This window comes from Homalodisca vitripennis, chromosome 5 (assembly GCF_021130785.1).
Source record: "Homalodisca vitripennis isolate AUS2020 chromosome 5, UT_GWSS_2.1, whole genome shotgun sequence".
Taxonomy (NCBI): Eukaryota; Metazoa; Arthropoda; class Insecta; order Hemiptera; family Cicadellidae; genus Homalodisca; species Homalodisca vitripennis.
In genome coordinates, this window is record NC_060211.1 from 80328552 (window position 1) to 80350963 (window position 22412).

General features: G+C 36.0%; 1 protein-coding gene across 7 annotated transcripts in view; it reads left to right on the top strand.

The window, feature by feature from the left end:
• Positions 1 to 22412, top strand: part of LOC124362426 (plasma membrane ascorbate-dependent reductase CYBRD1) — a 116681-nt gene that overhangs the window by 82722 nt on the left and 11547 nt on the right. Inside the window, exon 1 of one of the 7 annotated variants that reach the window (XM_046816916.1) lies at positions 17304 to 17343. The exons of the other annotated variants lie outside the window; for them this stretch is intronic. Within the exon in view, the coding sequence (XP_046672872.1) occupies positions 17319 to 17343 (25 nt within the window). The 5' untranslated portion in view covers positions 17304 to 17318. Of the gene's footprint in view, positions 1 to 17303; positions 17344 to 22412 lie in introns of those variants that run through there. 7 annotated transcript variants of the gene reach the window in all.

Sequence of the window (22412 nt, forward strand, 5' to 3'; positions counted from 1 at the left end):
TTGTCGTAATACACTATAAGATAGGCCAATACTTATATCTCGGGCCACACCCAGACTACTGTTGTTGGGAAACCATAAAACACTCACACAATGAAAGATAATAAGAAGCTATAAAACAGACAACAGATGATATACGCAATGTTTATCTAGTAGACTATAAGTGAGCGACACGACACACGATACACATCCGATATGGGTCTATTTTTTTATAATTGATTATGAACTTTAATGTTCGAACGTTTAATGTGGCATTGAAAAATAACGAATCTTTAATATCCATAGTTCCGCTAGCGTGCATTGTGTACTGTCTTGTTCTATACCATGACTTTGTTTACCTCTTCAATTACAGCATTGCGACTCCACAGGGCTCATTCTTTAGTGGCACTGGCCCATCCTCCAGTGACACCACTATATCAACTAATAATAGAACTACCGTATCTCAAACCAAGATCGCGCTTATGTGTGACAGAGCACATTCGTGTCGGCTTATTCAAGTTCGTTCATTTATTAAGTTCCTGCTTTGTCTAATTTTTATCGCTTACAAGACATACAATATTGCGTAGGATGTTGGTATTTGAATCACAGTCACAAGCACAAGTTATATTGCGCCGTCAAACTCAGTTTGATCCATGACTTGCATCATATGAATCTTGAGATGGTGCTGTCAAATGATTAAAACTAGCTCCCGTAACAAAATACAGTTATATGACACAACAGTAAATGACGAAAGATGTCTCATTGATATCGTTAAAAATTAATAATATAGTAGAGTATTTTGTTTTGTCACTTAATTAATTGTTTACGCGGGAAAGGAGGGCCTAAATTGTTAATAGACTAGAGACATAACAATTCAAACCCAGACGTCGCACTGAGTGAGGTTATGTTAGAACCATGGGTGTATACAAGGGGGATCAGGGGGGCTCAAACTCCCCCCCCGACATTTTTTGAAAATAAACATTAAAATTACACCCAGTAGTTTCCACGAAAGAAAATTCCCAAGCTCCTGTTTATTTTTAGGATATTTTATATTTTTTAAACTACCCAGTGTGTCAGTCCTCTCCGAAATAATTTTATATCTACGGAATTGGTTAGAACAGTTACGAGATTTCGTTAGTGATGCGCTTGTAAATCCACTAAATATGCATTAAAAATACATTGCAACTCTTGTTAACTAAAACATAGCAACTTTGAAATATTTTAGTTTTTATTGCTGACATGTCCTGAACACAGTCCCGTAATCTTGGTAGTATATAGCTACAGAATTTCGCAGTAAATAAATCTATAAAACAATGTATGCAGGTGCCATCGTGCTGCCCGATATCCATTATTATTGTACATACTGTACTCACAGCGTTGAATTGCTCCAACAGGTAAGAAACGAGGAAAATGGTGTTAAAGAATGTATTAATACAGGGTGGAGCGCGGTAATTTGCTGATTTGGAAATGAAATAAAAAAATTATGAACCTCAGAAAAAATTATTTTTTATTTTAATTACATTGAACAGTGAGGGAGTTTTTAAATTACATGGTTGTAAATAATGTATCTGGCATATGTTGACCTTCGGCATCCACACACTGCTGCATACGTTTTCTGAAGTTTTCATTAACTCTAACAATCATGTCGACTGGTATTCTGCCAATTTCAGCCTCAATATTGTTCCTTAGGTCTTCCAAGGTGTTGGGACGGTTGATATACACCTTCGACTTCAGGTAACCCCAAAGGAAAAAATCGCATGGGGCTAAGTCTGGTGAGCGTCAGGGCGTGAGGGCCAGTTCACATCACCCCTCAAAGAAATAAGCCGTCCAGGAAACATTTGCCTCAAACAATTGGTAACCCTCGCTGTGTGTGCAGTAGCATCATCCTGTTGGAACCATGTATCCTCTAATTGCATTGCCTCAAGAGCCGGCTGAAAAAAATCCTGTATCATAGTCAAGTACCGTTCGGAGTCCACAGTTATGGCACGACGGTTATGATGAAAAAAGTAAGGGCCAATGATGCCTACTCGTGATATGGCGCACCACACAGTGACGTGGTCCGAATGCAGAGGTCTCTGGTGGACTTCTCTGGGGTTTTTTCACTCCAGTAGCGCATGTTTTGCTTGTTAACACACCCACTGAGGTGAAAATGTGCCTCATCAGAAAAGAACACAATTGTGTCACACGGTATAGTTGCAAGCATGTCTTCACAAGAAGTACGCCGAGTCAAATAGTCCCGTGCTGACAATTGATGGACCAAGCACATTTTATACGGGTGAAATCTCAATTCATCATGAAGAATCCGGTGGAGAGAACGTCTTGAAATGCCAAGAGCAAGTGATTGCTTCCGAGCAGAGCGTTTTGGAGATTGCAGTACTGCTGCTCTAACTCTATCGATGTTTTCCGGTGTTGTAATCCTTCTCTGAGGCCCCCTTCGTACACATAACACATTCCATGCTGTTCTGAATGCAGTTACCCAATTTACAATTGATTGCCCACCAGGAACACGTCCGCGTGGGGGAACAGCGAATCGTAAACGAAAAGCACGTTGCACTGCAATGATCGAGTGGGCATTTGAAAAATACGCTTCAACACAAAACGACCTCTCCTCTCGTGTCCACTGCATGATGGCAACTGGAACGCGGAGGAATACAAATCTCCCGTCAGTCACTATAAGCCACGCTCACTCTCCCCTCTCTTCGACCAACAGTGCCGCCACAGCCTGCAGTGCAAAAAAGCAAATTACCGCGCTCCACCCTGTAGTTTGAAACAAATACCTTTTGACAAATCCAATATGGTCATGATTAATTCAAAGTATTGCTGTTTTTACTAGTTACAACTTTTAAAAAATTACAATTTATTTTTAACGTGTTAAATGTTTCAAGGTTAGTGCATTTTAAAACCAAGTTTAAAAAATATGTATTATAAAAAAGAAACATAACTAAATATAAAATGCATATTTATTTTCCTATAAAAGACGGTGCCTTATTCATACAAATATTTAAAACGTCACTTTTCGAAACGTTTGCTACTGTTTATTTTATGCGAATTAGAAAACTACTTCTGGTACGTGAATGTCATTTACTAACAAATACATGTACTGTCAAGTGAAAGTGTTGAAAAATAGACCATTGTTTCAATAAACTCTTTGTAAATAGTTGTTGTCTAGATCGGTCGATATGTTGTATTCATGTCCAATTATTGAAGTATTGATGTCGTGTCGATCTCAATGACACTGAACTGAAAACGTAATAAAAACAGATAGTCATACAATAATAGCCGCAACCATCAGAACTGTTTTTTTCTCCTTTTATTGTCCGTTCCGTGAACATAATATCCTCCTACAAGCTGCAACAGTAGATTTGACGTGGTTATACATAATTGTAATTGTAGTGTGCTGATATTTTATAAAGTTTACTTCTGTGTCGTACCGCGTATTGTCGTAACGAAATGTAACCACGTTATTTTCCAGGAGCCGAGAGTTTATAAGCAATATAACTTTTTTAGAAATGTGTAGAGGAATTTCTTAAAAACAAGATTGCCAGCTGTGCTATTGTTGGTGGAGATCGAAATTGGGTGGATCAAAAGGGTTACAAATTTCAAATGATAGTTTTCTTGTCACTGTTCCAACTTAGACTATGCACTTATAGTCTGCCCTAAACTATCTAAATAGTTCAGGCTTCAGCACCAGCCAACGGATTGTCTGAAAGTTTCCATTTTAGTCAGATATATCGTTTTAAGTGCAAAATATATAATCTAAAAAAAATATCGTTTGAAGTATTTTTACCAATTTGGTATCTCCCCATTTCGATCACCACCATGGCTTACAAACGATATCGTTTCCATAAGAAATTCGTCTGCTTACTTCATGAACACTTTTTTTGGCAAATAAAATGCAAATTGGCTCATAATCTTCCTGAATATTACTGTAGTAAGACAAAATCCGTCAATATTTTTTTGATTGGGGTTTTTTTTTATAGAAACTTAGTAGATTGCGTTTACAGAGTATACAATATAAATTAATAACTTTCAACTTTAAAAGTGGGAACCATGCGTATTTTTGATTCATATTACTATTTTGTGTACAGATTCTGTTCAAATAAGGATTCAAGTCCTTAACAAGTTATACAACTGATAAATAAAAAAAGTTAACTCAACATTCAATAACCTAATAACCCCCTTAACTAATTGAATAAACCCTTCCACCATATAATTTTGTAGTTACTCAATGTGTAAAAAAACTATTTCTTGTTTGTGTAAAATTGAAGTTTCATACAAAATTAAAGTGTACAGGTATACTCTTTCTCGAGATACCTTTCCACATGGTATGACTTTTGATCATTAATTTGGGTTTCATAGCAGTATTTAAATAATAAGAGTCCACAAAACAAGTCACCATGTGGTATGTGTTTGAATAGTTACACTACACGTGTTACTATGTCACACGTTAAAATGTCATATGGTCGTATTCAGCTTGCGTACAAATGTATTTATTCAGGTCACGGTATAATTGTCAACATGGTTACCTAAAAGACCAGTGTAATAAAAATATTCGCTAACGCTCAGACAAATCCCGTGGTGTGATTCACCATAAGTGTTCCTCGTACAGAAATGATACTTCATGAGCAATTTCAAGTTCGTTCTTGATATATCGTGCGGACAGACATACAGATTGACAGACAGACAGCCAGACTAACAAACAAACAAGCATAAGCCCAATCTAAATATCCCGTCTGGCTCAGTACGCAGAAAGGTGAGTCACATGTGGCCATATCAAACTGAAAATACATTAATTGTTTAAATCTTTAAATTGAGCAACACTGATGGGGACATTACCTCTCAATGTTGGCATGCCAATATAATCGTAAACATATAGAAACACCATAATATTGAAATCTCATCAGACAAAAATTGTTATTAGCATATAAATTTTTTGTAAAAACTTATTTAGTTGCAATTAAGTCGAAATTATCTTTGTAAAAAAAATTACTTGTAGCGGTTCAATTGAATACTTTGATAATGTAAACTACCAACATCTTGAAACCTTAAGAGTTACCAAAAAGGAAGTAACAATAAATTGTTGCTTAAAATTGCTACGCTATCTGGAAATGTTTCATTGGTTAAGACTGGCAAACGAACTCATCCAAGCTATATACAGATACTGTGTCCGTACCAAATTTAGTATATATGTGTTAAGAACTGCGGTAGTTTATAGTCAATTATTTCCGCAATGTAGTATACTACTTGAAACTTTGTACGCCCGCTATCTGAAAATCTTGCGATGTACAAAAACACGTAAAAAGAAAAAGTTATTTTCCATAGCCTGAGAATTTTAAAATCTTGTTTGTTCTTTCACTGTAATGCATAATAGTGCATAACTTATATATAACAGAGCCATGATACAGGCCCCCCTCTGCCATAATTTTCTGAAACTTGGAAAAAACTTACAAATATGATACGTTACTAGTGAAGAAAAATGCCACAACCTATTTGTCTCTTGAGCGATTTCAATTAATGAGGTACCGTTGGTTTTAGAATAAAATTTAGAACATTTTTTTTATTCTAGTACATTTTTTATAAAGAAGTTGTTTTTAAGAAATTCATTACCATAGATTTTAATAAGTCGCCATTTTAAATTTTGTCGACTAAAATGGTTATTTTTTAATTGACAATCTTTACTAGATTAGCACATGTAGAAAATGTTAACTTTCTACTTTTAATCGTTGGTTACAAAAAAGTTTTAATGTAAAAACAGACGGACAGAGAAAAACCTACGCATTTTAGGAGATACGAGTACCTTTATAAGAGCTTTTTGGTTTGTTTTGACCTCCTGAAGTTTGTCGGTATGTTTCATTTACACTTTGTATATTATATTCTTTGCTCGAATGCGATTGGCCATCATTTGACAAAAACTTTTATTCATTAATACTGGCTAACGAACTCATCAAAGCTATGTATAAATACTGCCTTTGTATCAAGTGTAGAATAGATAGACATTTTAAAAATTGCGGCAGTTATCGTGTTCACAAGCTCATGTTATGTTACATGTACCTATATATTATAATATACTATAACCTATATATTATATTACCTATATATAACTTTTTGTGATTCAATATGTATATAGGCTATATATTCGGATTATGCTATTTTGGACTTTGGGGGTCATGATCGGAAAATAATATATATATATTTATTTATTTATATAATATATATATATATATAATTTGAATAAATAGCGTAATTTAATTTCAATAAACACTGAATAACAAAATGTATTTGCTCCGGGACTCGAACCCGGATCTCTTACTTGACGGTTGGTGTCCCGGCGGAGCAAGTACTTTTTGTGATTCAATATTTATTGAAATTGTATATAGGCTATATATTCGGATTATGCTATTTTGGACTTTGTGGGTCATGATCGGAAAAAGATCTCTTGGTAATTCCGTCATGAGGGCAATTACAGTAGGCAGATTTCTATGAAACGTACTTCAAATGCTTGTCAGCCAAAGTGATTAGAGTGATAAGCATCAACATCGAATTCGTGTTGCTTATATATAAATTAACATTTTGCAAAAGTTCATTTTACAAGTTAGTTCGTTCTAGAGAAATCGTGCGGGTAGACAGACGGACACACAAAAACGTAAAGTAAGTAAAAGTAAAGTAAATCACATTTTAACATTTTTATAGTTTTTATTTTTAATGTGTACATTTCAAATTCGAAGAATTTATGTTCAGGTACTACAGTCATATAAATGCGTTAAAAGGTTATTTATTTTTCTTAACTATATTAAACACTCATTTATGCTTTATTACTAATACAGAAACAAAATGTTTCCATCGCTTCGACTTCACCAACGCTCACAGAATAAAATAGCTATCAATTTTTTTAGAACATTATATTAGAACACACCACTTTAATACCGTCATTAAAGTTAAGTGATATTTTTCAGCTTTTACGCTTAAACGAAATATATACTGTAGTTACAGATTTACTGTCTATATTAATCAGAGAGCCTAATGCACATTTCACAATGATATCGGTAGTAATGGGTACCTGAGATTGTGTTAAAAGAATAGGAACAGAAATTATTGCTGTTATAATGTAATTAGGATGCATTAGATGTCGCCTCACTCCAATCGGTTGACTTGTAACTAACAAGCCGCGACAGAATATAACGATAGTAGGCTATATCTATGATAAGCTCGTACGTGTACTGTACATGTCACGTGGGAGTCCTTGAACTACTCATTGTTCTTCAGCGAATTGCTGCCATATCGTGAGTTACACATCACGCGTGGCCTGACTACGATCGGTTAACTTGTAACTAACGAGCCGCGACAGAATATAACGATAGTAGGCTATATCTATGATAAGCCCGTACGTGTACTGTACATGTCACGTGGGAGTCCTTGAACTACTCATTGTTCTTCAGCGAATTGCTGCCATATCGTGAGTTACACATCACGCGTGGCCTGACTACGATCGGTTAACTAGTAACTAACGAGCCGCGACAGAATATAACGATAGTAGGCTATATCTATGATAAGCCCGTACGTGTACTGTACATGTCACGTGGGAGTCCTTGAACTACTCATTGTTCTTCAGCGAATTGCTGCCATATCGTGAGTTACACATCACGCGTGGCCTGACTACGATCGGTTAACTTGTAACTAACGAGCCGCGACAGAATATAACGATAGTAGGCTATATCTATGATAAGCCCGTACGTGTACTGTACATGTCACGTGGGAGTCCTTGAACTACTCATTGTTCTTCAGCGAATTGCTGCCATATCGTGAGTTACACATCACGCGTGGCCTGACTACGATCGGTTAACTTGTAACTAACGAGCCGCGACAGAATATAACGATAGTAGGCTATATCTATGATAAGCCCGTACGTGTACTGTACATGTCACGTGGGAGTCCTTGAACTACTCATTGTTCTTCAGCGAATTGCTGCCATATCGTGAGTTACACATCACGCGTGGCCTGACTACGATCGGTTAACTTGTAACTAACGAGCCGCGACAGAATATAACGATAGTAGGCTATATCTATGATAAGCCCGTACGTGTACTGTACATGTCACGTGGGAGTCCTTGAACTACTCATTGTTCTTCAGCGAATTGCTGCCATATCGTGAGTTACACATCACGCGTGGCCTGACTACGATACCCGAACTGCCGTCTCTCTCTGTCGTTCACTTTATTTATGGTGAGTCAACGCATAACAAGATTTAATGTTGCACGTTGTATTGTGTTTTTAAGTAGTTTGATGCAGCAGTACAATATTTAAAATATTTTTTCTCTTAAAATACAAGGCTTAAATATTTTAGGAATGAAATTAAAGATGTTTGTTTTATGAATTTTCACAATTTTTGTGATAAATTATTGGACTTTCAAATTGTGAGTAAATTTATTTAAAACGTGCCAACTATGATTCACCAACTTCGAGTGAGTTGCCCGTACTATACAACATGATTAATTTTAATCTTAATAAAGTTAATATTAGCCAGCCTTTTAGTTAACTAATACCCAACGGTAATGTGTTTGAAACTAACATAAGATGAGAGAACAGAAGTACGTTACTCAAGAATACAACTTACACATTAGTAAAGTTATTTCATTTATAACATTTCAAGATGAGATAGATAACACCCGTATTGTGATAACGCTATATAATTAACGCACGAATACATTGCACTGAATTCTCATTCCCCATCTTCGTCTCGGGTATTCGATTGGTTAACTTCCGCACTGAAAACTAGATTTTGTGGAGTAAAAAAATAAGTTAATCGTAAAAGAGCCACACGATGGTTTAAAAACTGCATATATTGTTTCGAAGTATTTTGTGTTTTTGATTGGAAATGTAGATTTTTAATGTGTTATAATTCCACCCTAACTAACCAAAAGTGGGACTATAATATGCATAATATGTTAAAGCTAATTAAGTACAATATATTTGTTTATACTTATATTTATTTGATATATGTATCCTTTAAGCAAAAATATCAAAATTGTTCTATTACAATTTTAATTTAATTACTTTATCTTATTTTATTTTACATTAATCATAGTGTCCAAGAATCTTTGTAATAGGCTATGTAGCATTCGTAAAAAATATTCACGACATTATCATTAGGTACTAATAGGTCAAGTGCTAAATGCTAATTTGCATTGAATAAGCACACAACCTGAATTTTCTTGAAATCGGTATAGGGATTTTTGCTAAAAAAGAATTTTATCTCCAGCCGTGATAGAGATCCAGATGGGAGGGCATAAACCCAACAGTCAGACATGTTAATCAGTGTTAAAGTTAGCGCTAGCAAGCCATACATAGAAATTCTCTCTTTGTCTATTTGTGAGATAGAGACATAAGTACAATTTGTGTGTATGATTGTGTATGTTATACAGTGCAAATTGGTTCTCGATTCCGTACTATAACTGTTAAGCTAAATCTACCGACCTTTGTGTGAAACATGAATAGACAAGGAGAAAACATCGTTGCTCTTGATGTATGTTTGTTTATGCTTAGTCATTTATTGAGATGAACATTTCGGAATTGTGTTTAAAACGATATATATATATATATATATATATATATATATATATATATATATATTTATGTACATATACACTACAAATATTCTCGATTTTAGTAGTTTATGCACGGACCGAGTTTCAAATTACTTTTACACCGTAATTATTACTGGAAAGATGTAAAAAAGGTCACTGGAACAGCTGTTTAAAACGTGATACGATACCCAATTCATGGAAATATTACAACACTTACAAGTTCGATAACTACTCCCAATTACTATCCTCCTATGTATATTAATTACTACTAATAAAATAGTAATGTGTTCGGGGGCAGGTTTGGCTTTGCGAATCACATTGCAAAAATATTCATTAAGAGTTTTATATGGAACCGAGTACGAAGGTGTGCATTAAATATTAATGAGTGTGATGAGTACAGTACTATGATTGAGTTGAGTGAGATTTATTCTGTTACTGCCTGAGATTGACTGATATGACTGTTATGTAAACTAGTGACCCAAGACAATCGAGGAACCCTCCAGTTTCACGTGGAATCAAAGCACGTGAATTATCTCATCTGTATAGGTTGGATGAATCCACATTTAAATCTCAAATTCGTCCATCCATCACGTCACGTGACACAGGAAGAGTGATCTGAAATAGATTACGTGTCAGATATACTTGCAGCCATCTTTTTTGCTCACTTAGGACAAGAAGCTGAGGAAACCCCTTATTGACATTTGTCCTAAAAACAACCTTTGCCCTAGGTTCCAGATGAGATTTCAGGATGGGCAAGGTGGTGGACTTCTTTCGAGATTCCATGAGGATAAGAGTATCATATCTCAGTCTCAGTCTTGTCACCTTGGACGAAGAGGAAACGCTCTGTTCCAGCATCTTAAGTCAAAACGGGTAGCATCTCAAGTCAATACCGAGACTGTAGTCAACAGCTTTTAACAGAAGGAGTTCCACCCATTCCAACCTTTGCCTTCTGAAGTAAAGATGGTCTGCAGTTGTCTTTTACCCCAATATCTTGAGGCTCCTGGAAATCCATAATTGTCCAGGTATAATTGACACGTCGGTTTTTGATGTACCCTATGTAGGTTCAACCGTTGAGTATAAACCAGCCGGAAGTGAACCCTTACCCCTTCACACGAACCATGTTAACTTCAAATAAGATCTGGCTTCATATAGCTGAACTACGACTATGCCACCAATCCCAGAGGCTCTCATGAGTGCCTTAGATTCCCCCAAGGACTTTGCCGCAAGCAGGCGGCTCCCAACCGCAACAATGGAGTTGACTACGCTTGCACAGTCTCGATGTCGCAATCACTTCCTTCGGTACATTACAGCGCAGGAAGGCAAGTGGATTGCAAAGCCGCATTCATTGTTTCCGTAAGAGTATTAACTGAGCCGACAGATAATACTCTTACTGTATTCGTTGAAAGTGGAAGAGCCTTGTCGATCGTTTTTGCAGCACGTTTACGTTAGCACAATCATGTTCCCAAATTGTAACAGAGAGGCAATGAAAATAGACCCAAGATCATTAACCAAGGGAACAATGTATGTAGATAAAATTGAGTGACTTTTTTGTTTAACTCGTGTAAGTATAACTAAAATATAGTCAGTTGGTTTTGTTGGAAGAAGTAGGTAGTATCTTTTGTGATAGTTATCACTTCAGTTGAAGTATTAATCATTTAATTCTCATGGAATGTACATGTAATTTATCTAGAATACTAGAAAATATAACAATAAGTGTGGAACGCTATGTGCATTGCGAAAAATCTTTTTTAATTTTCAATTCATAAAGAAATCATTGGTGAATTTTTAAACATTTGAAAGATGTTCAAATTGGAAGAAAATGGTGTATTAAGATGTCCAATAAGCTTAGTCAAAATATTTATGAAATATATTTTTGTACCAAATTGTTTGTTTGTTTGTTGTCCAGCGTTTCTTTCCACAGTTTTTGGCGATGGAAAAACATTCTTACGGGATTTACATCTAATTAATATCTAGAACTTCTTTTGAGGTACAAATTTGTATTACAAAATGTTCAGGAAATATTGTAAGCATTTTAGAACATATTTGTTCTGTATGAATAGCATAGTTAAAGTTTAAATGGACGCCATATTGAAACGAAGTGGTATAACAAGTAGGCCAACGAACTTCATCGACCTATTTTTAATGATATAGACATGATACATAATCATAGTCGATATGAGATCAATGTTTGTACCAAGTTTGAACTTGTTTCAACAGCCCTTTTCACCAGTTCTTGGTAATAGAATAAATTGTTTGGTATTTTTATGTTTTATTAATATTTTGAAAACCGCTCGATACAAAACAACAAAATGTAATGGTAATGGCTAATGGGACACTAGTTTTACTCGATATCAAATAATTGTTTGAGTTTGATGCAATTGTTTCTTGATTAGCGGACAGAGCACATGGTATATTTTGATATTCAGAGTTTACTTTTATTGATAAACAATTCAAGAATTCAGCTGTCTCTGGGTGTTTTAATGACCTGCATATGTTATCGATTCGTAACCGACCTACGCAGACATATTGATAAGAGTATCAAAATGTTTGCCTTCCGGTTGTGCCGGACTGTTGATATTGTTCCATTACATAGAGGCACAGAAGTAATGAGTGCACATTAAACAATACAGTTATCATGTTGGATAGTTCACGCATCTCTTTATCAAATACTATTTTAACGTCGTGGTGAGAGATGGGTAATTTGTGTGACAATGGCGTAGTTTATAAACTAGGAACCTTAACCTGAATTGTGCGTCGCTGCTTTTATGTTTTGTTCATATTTACCTTTACTGTAACTAAAGGTGGATCTCCTCCCTCCAAATGAATGTCGTCATCGTTCATGCCAACAACTGACAATCTAGAGTTCTGCAAGCCTTGAATTTCAAACTGTCATTACACACAGTGGTGGTTTTCCATGTTTCTAAAATGTACATCGCATTAAAACTGTCCACTTCGTAACTAATTAAAGATGCATTTTACTTTTCGATTCCAATGAATAAAATTCCTATAGTCGCTGGTGAGGACTTATTACTCAATGTGCAAGTGATTAGGTCGAAATAAGATACGCGTATTGTTACTATATTATTGAGTGACATAGATATGACTTGCCACAACCAGACAGGACATGTGTCAGTAAAGTTAGACGTTGACCACTGACTGTTCGTGACACCACTTGAGAAGTTGACCTTCCTTCTGGATTCCTTTAGAGTGACTCGGTTGTCGTCAGCTAATGAATGGAAAACTACGATTTCGTTGTTTTAGAATCCACTGAAACACTGCATTAATGCGTTTATTGTTGGTGGCGCAACGTTAAAATTTGAAGAGACTGAAGTGTTGTGCCAGCGTATGTCCAGGAACTGATATACGCCGATGGGAGTGCCGATGGCCGAGCGGTCTAAGACGTCGGACTATGAGTCTTGAGTTAGAGATAGCGCAGGTTCGAATCCTGTCTGTGACCGTTGCACTTATTTTTTATCAGTACCATCTATCTTGTACTGTATCGACTCTCTTCCTTGTTATGTTTGCAAGATCCTCGCACAGGCTAGTGGCCCATGAGGACGGGCACAATAAGGCATAAAAAGTGATTGGCTAAAAAATATTTTTTAGTTAAAATTTAATAATACCTATTTTAGTGAGATTAAATATTTATCACAACGTATTAATAATAAATCCTGGGTTTACATTCAACCAAAAATGCCATAAAAAATATTCCGAGATGTATTTTGTCGCAGGCATGTGACTATTTTATTGAATTATTTTTATTGGGCATCCTTCATTAACTGAGTTTTTTGTTATTTTGAAAATACACCTTAGAAAATACAAAACCTGTTCGATATCGAAGTCGGAGAAATTTATTATTAGTATACATTAGTCGGTTTTACGTATTTGGTATAAATCCAAATAAATACGATAAAAAGCGTTCTTCTGTTCTGTACCACGAGAACCTTACGTATCCAACAATATTTGATGTTTAACTAGGCGCAATAACATCTTATCAGTAAAAGTCAACAAGAATGCAGGTCTCCGGAACAAGTGAGTGAATAGATTGTAGCTGTACAATAATTGATTCCAACTGTACATTTTAAAACTAAAGATTTTGTACAAATGTGCTACTTACAACTGACGGTTATCGTGGTTTTTTTACCCCACAAGACTTCACAATTTCTTGTCAAACGACCGTAAGCAGTCCTCTCTATATATTGGCTGCAGCTTCACTATACAGCAAGCTACGGAGAAGGCTGACGTTAACGCTTTCTATTAATTTTGTCTGTCAGTATATGTGCTTGAGTTTTACTAATAAGCTTTGAAAGAGATCAAATCTGCACGACTGCGACTGCGACTGCCCACTCAGTATTGTGCGTCACACTACCAGATACACCGGAATGTGTGACCGAGCAGTGGGCCAGTGAAGCAGATAATGGCCGGGAAACAGTAACAGTAACCCAGTTGTCGCCTCGCCCGTGGCCGCGCGTTGGTCTCAGGGACTCTCTGTACAATATAACCGGCCAACTAGAACTAGGATATGTCGTACAGTGTGAGCAAGCCTGTCACCTGCTGCTGTCAACCTTTGTCACATTCAGATGTGCGCTGTTGCTATCTTTGTAGCTGTAGCAACTGTTTGTGTGTACATATTCCATTTGAGATAATTACGATCTCTAATTATTGTAACATGTGTTTATCGTGTAAGATTAATGAAGATATAATATAATTTAAAATGGAGAAGTCTAAAAGAATTAATTACAGTTATTAGTTTACAGAATATCGAAGAGTTGTACATGTTTGAAGGATAGATTGTTGTTGCTAGCTTTTAGAGAGAAGTATGATATGGCCACTAAATAATCTCGTTTTATACTTTGCGAAGTGCATATTTATATTGATAGGATGGCAGTATCCGTTTATCTTTACACCTTTTACACGGACAATATTTTGAGCAAATGATATGACGTTGCGTCGCTCTAGCGTGTTGTGTAATGATAGCACGTGAAACAAGTGTCGGCACTGAACAAGAACCACTGATGGACACGTTACGTAACGCGTGAGTCATGTATGTATCTATTACTCACTTGTTGTTGTTCCTGGTATAAAATTATGTTAGTGGTGTATTTTCTTGATAAAGTACATTTGAAAATAGTTACAGTTTTATATTATTCTTTGCAAAATGTCCCGTAACTCTCTGAACAAAGGTATAATATGTTATTGTTCAGGTCAAGACAGACATATTTTACCATATGGACATGGATCTCCGATGCATAGTTTCTCATCTGTCTGTCTGTATGAGGTTTTTATAAAAAAAATATCTTGTAAACTAATTAATTAAATTATACCAAATTTGGCTAAAATTTTTATGATAACAAGGCCAGTTACGGAAAATATATCATGACATTTTCTTTAGTATTTTTAAAAAGGTGGTCATTAAAATTTGTTAACTTTGAATATCTTAAGAACCTGCAATTTTTCTCTCAAGAATTACAAGAATAACAGTTTTTAGAAGATTTTATCACAAATCTAATGATACTCAAATTATTTAAATCGAATAATAAATAGCTTATTTAGAGCAGATTTACTGTGGCAAGACATGACCCATATTGAGAGCTGCCGTTTATTTAGTGTTTGTATTGTTGGCTCTTCACTGAAAACTAAGCATCGGAGACCCATGTTCATATGGTGAAATATGTTTGTCTTAACATTATCAATAACGTGGTATACCTTTGTCCAGAGAGTTCTTCTTCTTCTATGGGGCGGCCTACTGCCATGCACTTAAGCTTCAAGGGCTTTTTTGCGCACCCCGGAAGCACACAATGAGGCCTGTCAGTCTATGATTTCAGCAGTTCCACAAATCGCCGAAAACAACCTATCAGGTCCTCCTGGGGAAATTCACCACCCTTGTCCAAACTACCAAAGATGGCAAACCGCTCCCTTGCTATTGAAGGGCAGTCAAAGAGCAAGTGTTCGGCAGTTTCATCCTGCTCATCACAATTCTACAGAGCGGATCCTCCTGAAGGATGCTGACTCTGTGAAAATGCTTCCTCAGGTGACCATGTCCTGAGTATATAAGACCTATCACCCGAGAAGACATTGATCTATTTAGTGAGAGAAGGTCAGACGCCACTCTGGAGGAAGGCGACTGTAATACCATTCTGCTCATTCTCATGCCCGGATGCAACCTCCACCTTCTCTCATGTTCCGCGCGAACCCATTTCGAGATTCCAAAGGATTCACACCTTGGAACACCGCAGAACGGTTGAGGGCGGTTGGCCAGGGCATCAGCTCTTTCGTTCCCAGGGATCCTCCCATGACCAGGAACCCAACAACGGTCACATTGTTGATTCTGGCAAGGGAGGAAACGGCTTGATAGCAATCCCAAACTAGTTTGGATTTGATTACACAAGAGTCCAGCGCCATCAGTGCTGCCTGACTATCCGTGAAAATGTTAATCGTCTTGCTCCTATATCGCAGACAAAGATTCTCACGCGCACATTCCATAATGGCTGCGACCTCCGCCTGAAAAACTGTAGGATACGGACCCATAGGGACCACCAGCTCCCTACATGGTCTCACTCCCACATTTCCAGCGCATGTACCGCGTTTTGTCCAGAGAGTTATGGGATACCCTGTATAATCCAGATGATTGGTTGTAATTATGTTACGAATTATATTGATAGAAAATGTATTACTATTTTGTTTTATAATGTCTATATTTATACCAGATTATCATGATAATTAATTAGATGTAATTATTTTAAGTTGTATGAAATTACGTTTTGTTGATTAATAATTGTGTGCGTTTGTTATAGCCTACTATTGTATACTGTAAATTAGCATTTAGAGAATGTTTTAATTCATTCTATTATGTTTTTACATGTCTACTACATAAGTAACATTTTTCATTTAACCAAACTCTCTTGAAACTGTCCAAGCCAATTAATAATTGCTGGAAATACCCATAGAATTCAAATCCGAGACTTGCTAAACGAATCGCTCGCTAAAATACTTAACCTTCGAATGTTCTGAGTCGTAGTCAAGTTGTCCACACGCGGCTTTAATGTTGTAAAAGAGTGTTTTCTACAGTGAAAGGGCGTTGAGCTTCGTCTCACAAGTAAAATATTAAAGCCTTAAACTATTTTGGTCCTAAGATTTCACAGAATGTTCCTATTTTAAGATATGATTTATGCACATACACTATTAGTGTTTTGCAACGTGTATAGTTTTGTATATGAGTATTCATTGTAAAAAATATAATGCGTTTACGCTGTACCAGTGATACATTTCAAAAGATTACGACCAAATCAAAGCGGTAAGTACCATTTAGCTTTGTTCTTTTAGTGTTTCGAACAAGTCGTATACGGTATATCGCGAGCTTAAATTAAACTTGCTTTGGTGTAAAACGCACATTTATTGAATATGTTTTTAAACTCAATTTATAATACATCAGAAGGTTATTTATTTGCAAGTCGATTCAGTAGGATTGGAATTGATTAGAGGGACAAAATGAAATGAGACATGTCTTTATTAAAGAGGCGAAGTAAAGCCTCTCTTTTCCACTTAACTTCTGGTTGAGAGATCAAGTAAAGTTCTGTCTGGCAAGTAATAAAGTCTTATCTGGATTATTATGAACCTGCGGAGCGCCGGGAATGTGGGTCAATAGGAAGTGACGCTTGCGCGCTCGCGTGCGTGGGTGGCTAGTCCTTGTTGCGTCTGCTAGCCCTGATACTGCTGCTGTGTGTCTGCCGTTCACTCGCCACTGCTCCTGAAACTGTGACGATGAAGATTCCACTGCTCTCCGAGTGTGAGTTAGTCAGTGTGGTTTAGTCACTGTATAGGCGTGTAGTCAGTCAGTCAGTCAGTCAGCTGACTGTACTAGGCAGGTCGCCTGTGATTGCCCCATTGTTTGTACCATATGGCCGCGCTGTCGAGCAGTGAGCACCCACCTGTGGCTGTTGTTTTATAACAGGCTGTACACGTAACATCAGTTATTGTATCGTTATATGCGTCGACGGTAAAAGCATTAGGCATATATTTTGAATGAATCGTTTCAGTGTAACAAGGGAAATTCGTGTTGAGTTATAATGGCAGAGCCGTTGTTCTCGAGAGAATACAGCATTACGAACATTTATGTACGACACTTAAGTTAATGGATTAGAAAACATAATAATAGTAATTTTACTGCGTAATCTTAATGTCCTTTCAAATCATCCATCGCCAATAATGAATTTAAAAAAAAAAAGATTCTGCTTTCCCTGTAAACTTCAGGGTCGTTTACGTATCTTTGTGTATAGCCAAAAATGTAATCGGTAATTTAATTGAGAAGCAGAAAATGTACTAGTTTAGCCCTAAGAATACCAAACAAATAGCGGTGTTGTGGTGTAAACAGATCACAAGAAACCGCGTAGTTGTTATTGATGTGGTAAGAAAGGTTCGGGGAAGGGTAGAGAAGATAGATGGATAGAAATATATTTATTTTAAAATACGTATCCACAATTTGCGTACAAAAATATAACAGCTTTCACATACGTAATATAATACGGTTGCTTGATGAGAAATCATTAAAACTATCAATATTACATTTTAAAGATTCTTCACAATTTTAATCATGCAATGCAAAATAAATTAGAATCCCGTAGTGTTAAATTAGTATAGCCATATATTTTACAAAATAAATAAATAAATAGGACTCGTATACGATTTGACACTGAATATTGTGCCAAAAATTGCATAAAATCCTAAAGATGTGTTAAAATAACTAATTACTTTGTTAATATTTTTTTCAGTAAAACTAAAAAGTGTGAATCAAATTCACATCATTGTGTAACAATATATTGCAGTGCCTAGCTAAATCTAAATGTTGCTCAAATTTTACCTTGAGGGGTGCTGTTCCATTCAACTTGTACATTTTGATACAAATCCTCTATGCATGTTTTATACTATCTGATTGCTTCATTGTTTTCTTCAAGCAGTATTTCTATTGTCAGTTAAGTAAACGGAAAAGACGGGGAAAGGGATGAAAGTATGCGATAAAGGGAATTGTGAGTTGGTGGTCGTGTCCACAACAGTGACATAGTTTAATTATCTCACTTAAGATGTGGACAGACCACCCACCCAGCACAACTTTATAATATTGCAACTATTGAATTCCTCACAATTGTCTCAGAGAACCCTAATCGTGATTTCCCTAAACGCCCTAGAATATTCAAGATGTGAGACCCAAATTATTTAGAACTGCTGTATAAACGACGTACCAAATTCCACGTTATGTGATGCAGGCACGAGAAGGTTATGTTACACAAAACATGCGTTATCCGGCATTCGGTTATCCGGAGTTCTGGATTATCCGAACTAGGTCTAAACACTAAGATTCTTTTGTAGTCCAATCGTTATTGGTATAAATCCATTTTAAAACACAACCTAAAACATTTCATGTGTTTTTATACATTACTCCAGTAGGAACATGCTTGTAGTTTACTGTTTTACTACAAAATGTTTTTTCGCGAGTCTTGCGGCAGTAGGCCAAAACAGACTGTTGCCAGATGCCAGACTGTGTTGTAGGTCGTACACACGCCGAAATATTGTTCCGTTTTGACAAATAAATGTGTTTTTTTGTAAACGTTCCTAATCAACAAAGTTAGACTTCGTGCTTTATATACAAGCTAATAGATTATTTTTCGTTAAGAACTGATTAAATTTTATGGCTATAAATAGCCAACGCAGACCCCCCTGTACGTGATGTGACTGCTTAATGCTTTGATAGGTTTAGCGGTCTAGATCGTCAGATTTTGAATCTAGCTTCCTTCACCACCCTTCCCCCTCTTTCCGACCCTTGAGTCTGGTTGATAGTACAGTTTCGAATCCTGTCTATGACCGTTGCACATTTTATCAATGTCTCCCCCCCCCTTGTGCTGTCTGATAAGATGGGCAAAAATCAGTACGTACCTGTAACCGCTACTTCTGATACCGTTACTCTGCGATCAGTACAAATACTGGTTTAGATACTGATTTACCAAATACTTCTACTCTGATAAGTTGGAGACTTTAAATCAGTATTTCCGTATTTGTAACGCTTAAAATACTGAATGTTTTCTTAGTACACACACAGTTTAGTAAATGCTTTGATGTAATTAATATTATTCAAAAGTACAACACATTTATGTAAAAAAATGTATAAATATAGTGTATTATTATTTAAAAGGTCTATACTATTTGAGATGTAGTTAATGAATTTGTACGATAAATTGAACCTCTGCTTCTTTAAATAGATTCAAATGAGCTGTAACACTGGGCGTTCTTTAAGGTTATGGAAATAAAATTCTATTTTATAAATAATTTTAATTTTCTTTTTTGTATTTTTAGTACATTAACACAATTTTGTATAACGAAAAAATAAATAAGTTCTCAGTTGAAGTAAAAACGTTATAAAATATCTAATCATAGTTTACACAATTAACCACTTCTCAATGTATTATATAAAATGTTTAGTTTTCTTTACAACAGCGTATTACTCAATAACTGAATCATGAACGCTTACACCGCAGTTGATAAGTGATTTACAATGTGAAGTAGCAATATTTTCCAGTTGAAGCGTTACGATCGCGGCGTTTATTTTGTACTTATCAGCTTCAAATCAGTATTCGGTATCAGTGAGGGTAATGAGTACTTCAGAACTAGTAATCAGTTTGAGCAAATATCTGTATCTTGTAGCCATATACAGTGTGAGTTAAAAGTATCGATAGGCCTACACTCTGTTTAGTTTTTTGATGGATAAATATGGAGGGATGGAACTTGGGACACCCTTCTAGGAAATAGAAGTGAACTTTTTTGTGACTGTTACAACTTTGCCCATTTCCCCAAAGTGGGATTTGGGGGGGGTGGAGCAAAAGTTTTAAATGTAAAGTCCCGTTAAGTGGCACCTCATTTGAAATGTCTTGATAAAAGAATAAGAACTGTAGAAACTAAAGCTTTCAATCTCAACCCAATACAAAATGGCAGCTCATTGAAATTAATTAGGTTAAAAGTATGGATGGATCCTGCTTAACCTTCAAAAGTCAAACATTGAAAAATGAAACTCAGGTCACCCCTCTAGGAAACAAAAGCGAACCATTTCCTCCAAAATGGGCGTTTTGGGGTGCAGTTTTAAATGTTGTAATGTAAAGTTACAGTAGCACTAGTAATTATAATTACGTTAAGCAATAAAACGGCTAAAACTTACTAACCTGTGTTTTTTATATCATATGTTCAAACTACAGTCCCAGGACAGTTTGGCAATGTCCAAACCTGTTGTAGAATCTTGAAACAGCACGCTGCTGTATGGATTCACGCTACTACTTTACTGTGAGACAGAACCAGCTATACGCAAGACCAGATTTTACTTCTAACAGATTTTTAATAATGCAATAACAGTACGAATTTATGGCAGTCGCGTAACCTTTTATGAGGTTTACGCGTAACCTAACCTCTGAAGACGTTATCGAGTTCATGGCATCCTGTTGTATCAAACAAACTATTATTGTGTCCTAGTCTAGCCAACATCTGATAAAGCCCATAGATCCCTTGATATAACATCAAACAACGGGAGATTGATAACTAAACCGCACCGACTGTTTGGCATACATCACTTTGAAACTTAAGGTATAGGACTTGCTGCGTTTTTATTTTTTATTAAAATAACGTCAATTAGTGTACTATGAACTGTAAGAAAAAGTTACAATTAAAGCAATGTCAGAATAAACGAGAATAAGAGGGATAGCTAAAAAAAATAGTTAAGTATGGTGATGAATTGATTTATCAGCGCCTATCAATATAGCCGAGACCGGAATTGTGACTCCACGCGAAAATGTAATGTAATTCTTGCCCGTGGTTATTGACCATTGTGTTAATGACACTTGGTAAGAGCCAGTCAATCTCAATTAGTACCAGTTATATAACTACACCTCATTCATCCATAAAATCATCCTCTTTTCATATTCACATTAAAATATGTATATATGGGTGTGTCAGCATCTGGCGCTATATTCACTCACACATGATCATAATGCAAATATTCCATCGTAACTTTTAATGAAGTAGTATTAATATCTTGGTATTTAAGCTACTAAAGGTACCATAGCATAGGTAGTAGATATATGCGTACAAAATATTAACATTTTGACTACCAAGCTCCACACAGTATCTTGTGTTGGCTGATAACTCCACATATTGCTACTGTAACCTGAAATAGTGAACGTGTTAAAAGACCTTTCAGTCGTTTATTTGAGCTGATTGTTCAGTATGTCTTTTGATCATTCCACTGAGTAACAACCTGTGATTTTAGACGTAAAGTTAGTATTTATTTAATTTTTTAACGTTACTCTCAAACTACTCAGTTCGTCGATCTGTTGGATACATAGCTTTTGAGTTACATCACTGCTTTGCGTCAGAAGAAGAAAAGATTTATTGATACAATATACCATGATTCTATTTAGGTTAGAACATACACTAATTTTATTTTTTAAATCTGCATATGTTCAGAGTCGTGGTTAACATCTGATACGCTATGGAACCGACAGAACCACCGAAGTCGTTCAATCAAAGTGCCTATAGGCCATAGGTGTTTGACATAATGTAAGGAGGCAAGGGCATGTTCCTAAAAACTGGTCGGTCGTTCGCACGAATGTCAATCAGCTAGGACCAGGACGCTCCGACTCTCCTGAATACAATGCTCCGCTCTGTTTCTTGCAGCTCTGTAACATTGTATACTATTTGTTACATTGATATCTGTTTTTAATATTACAGACTGTATGCCTATACCATTGGATTTATAGGGTAATACGCAAATAAACATCAAAACTGTTTTAATTTATTTTATCACATTCTGAGTCTTAATTA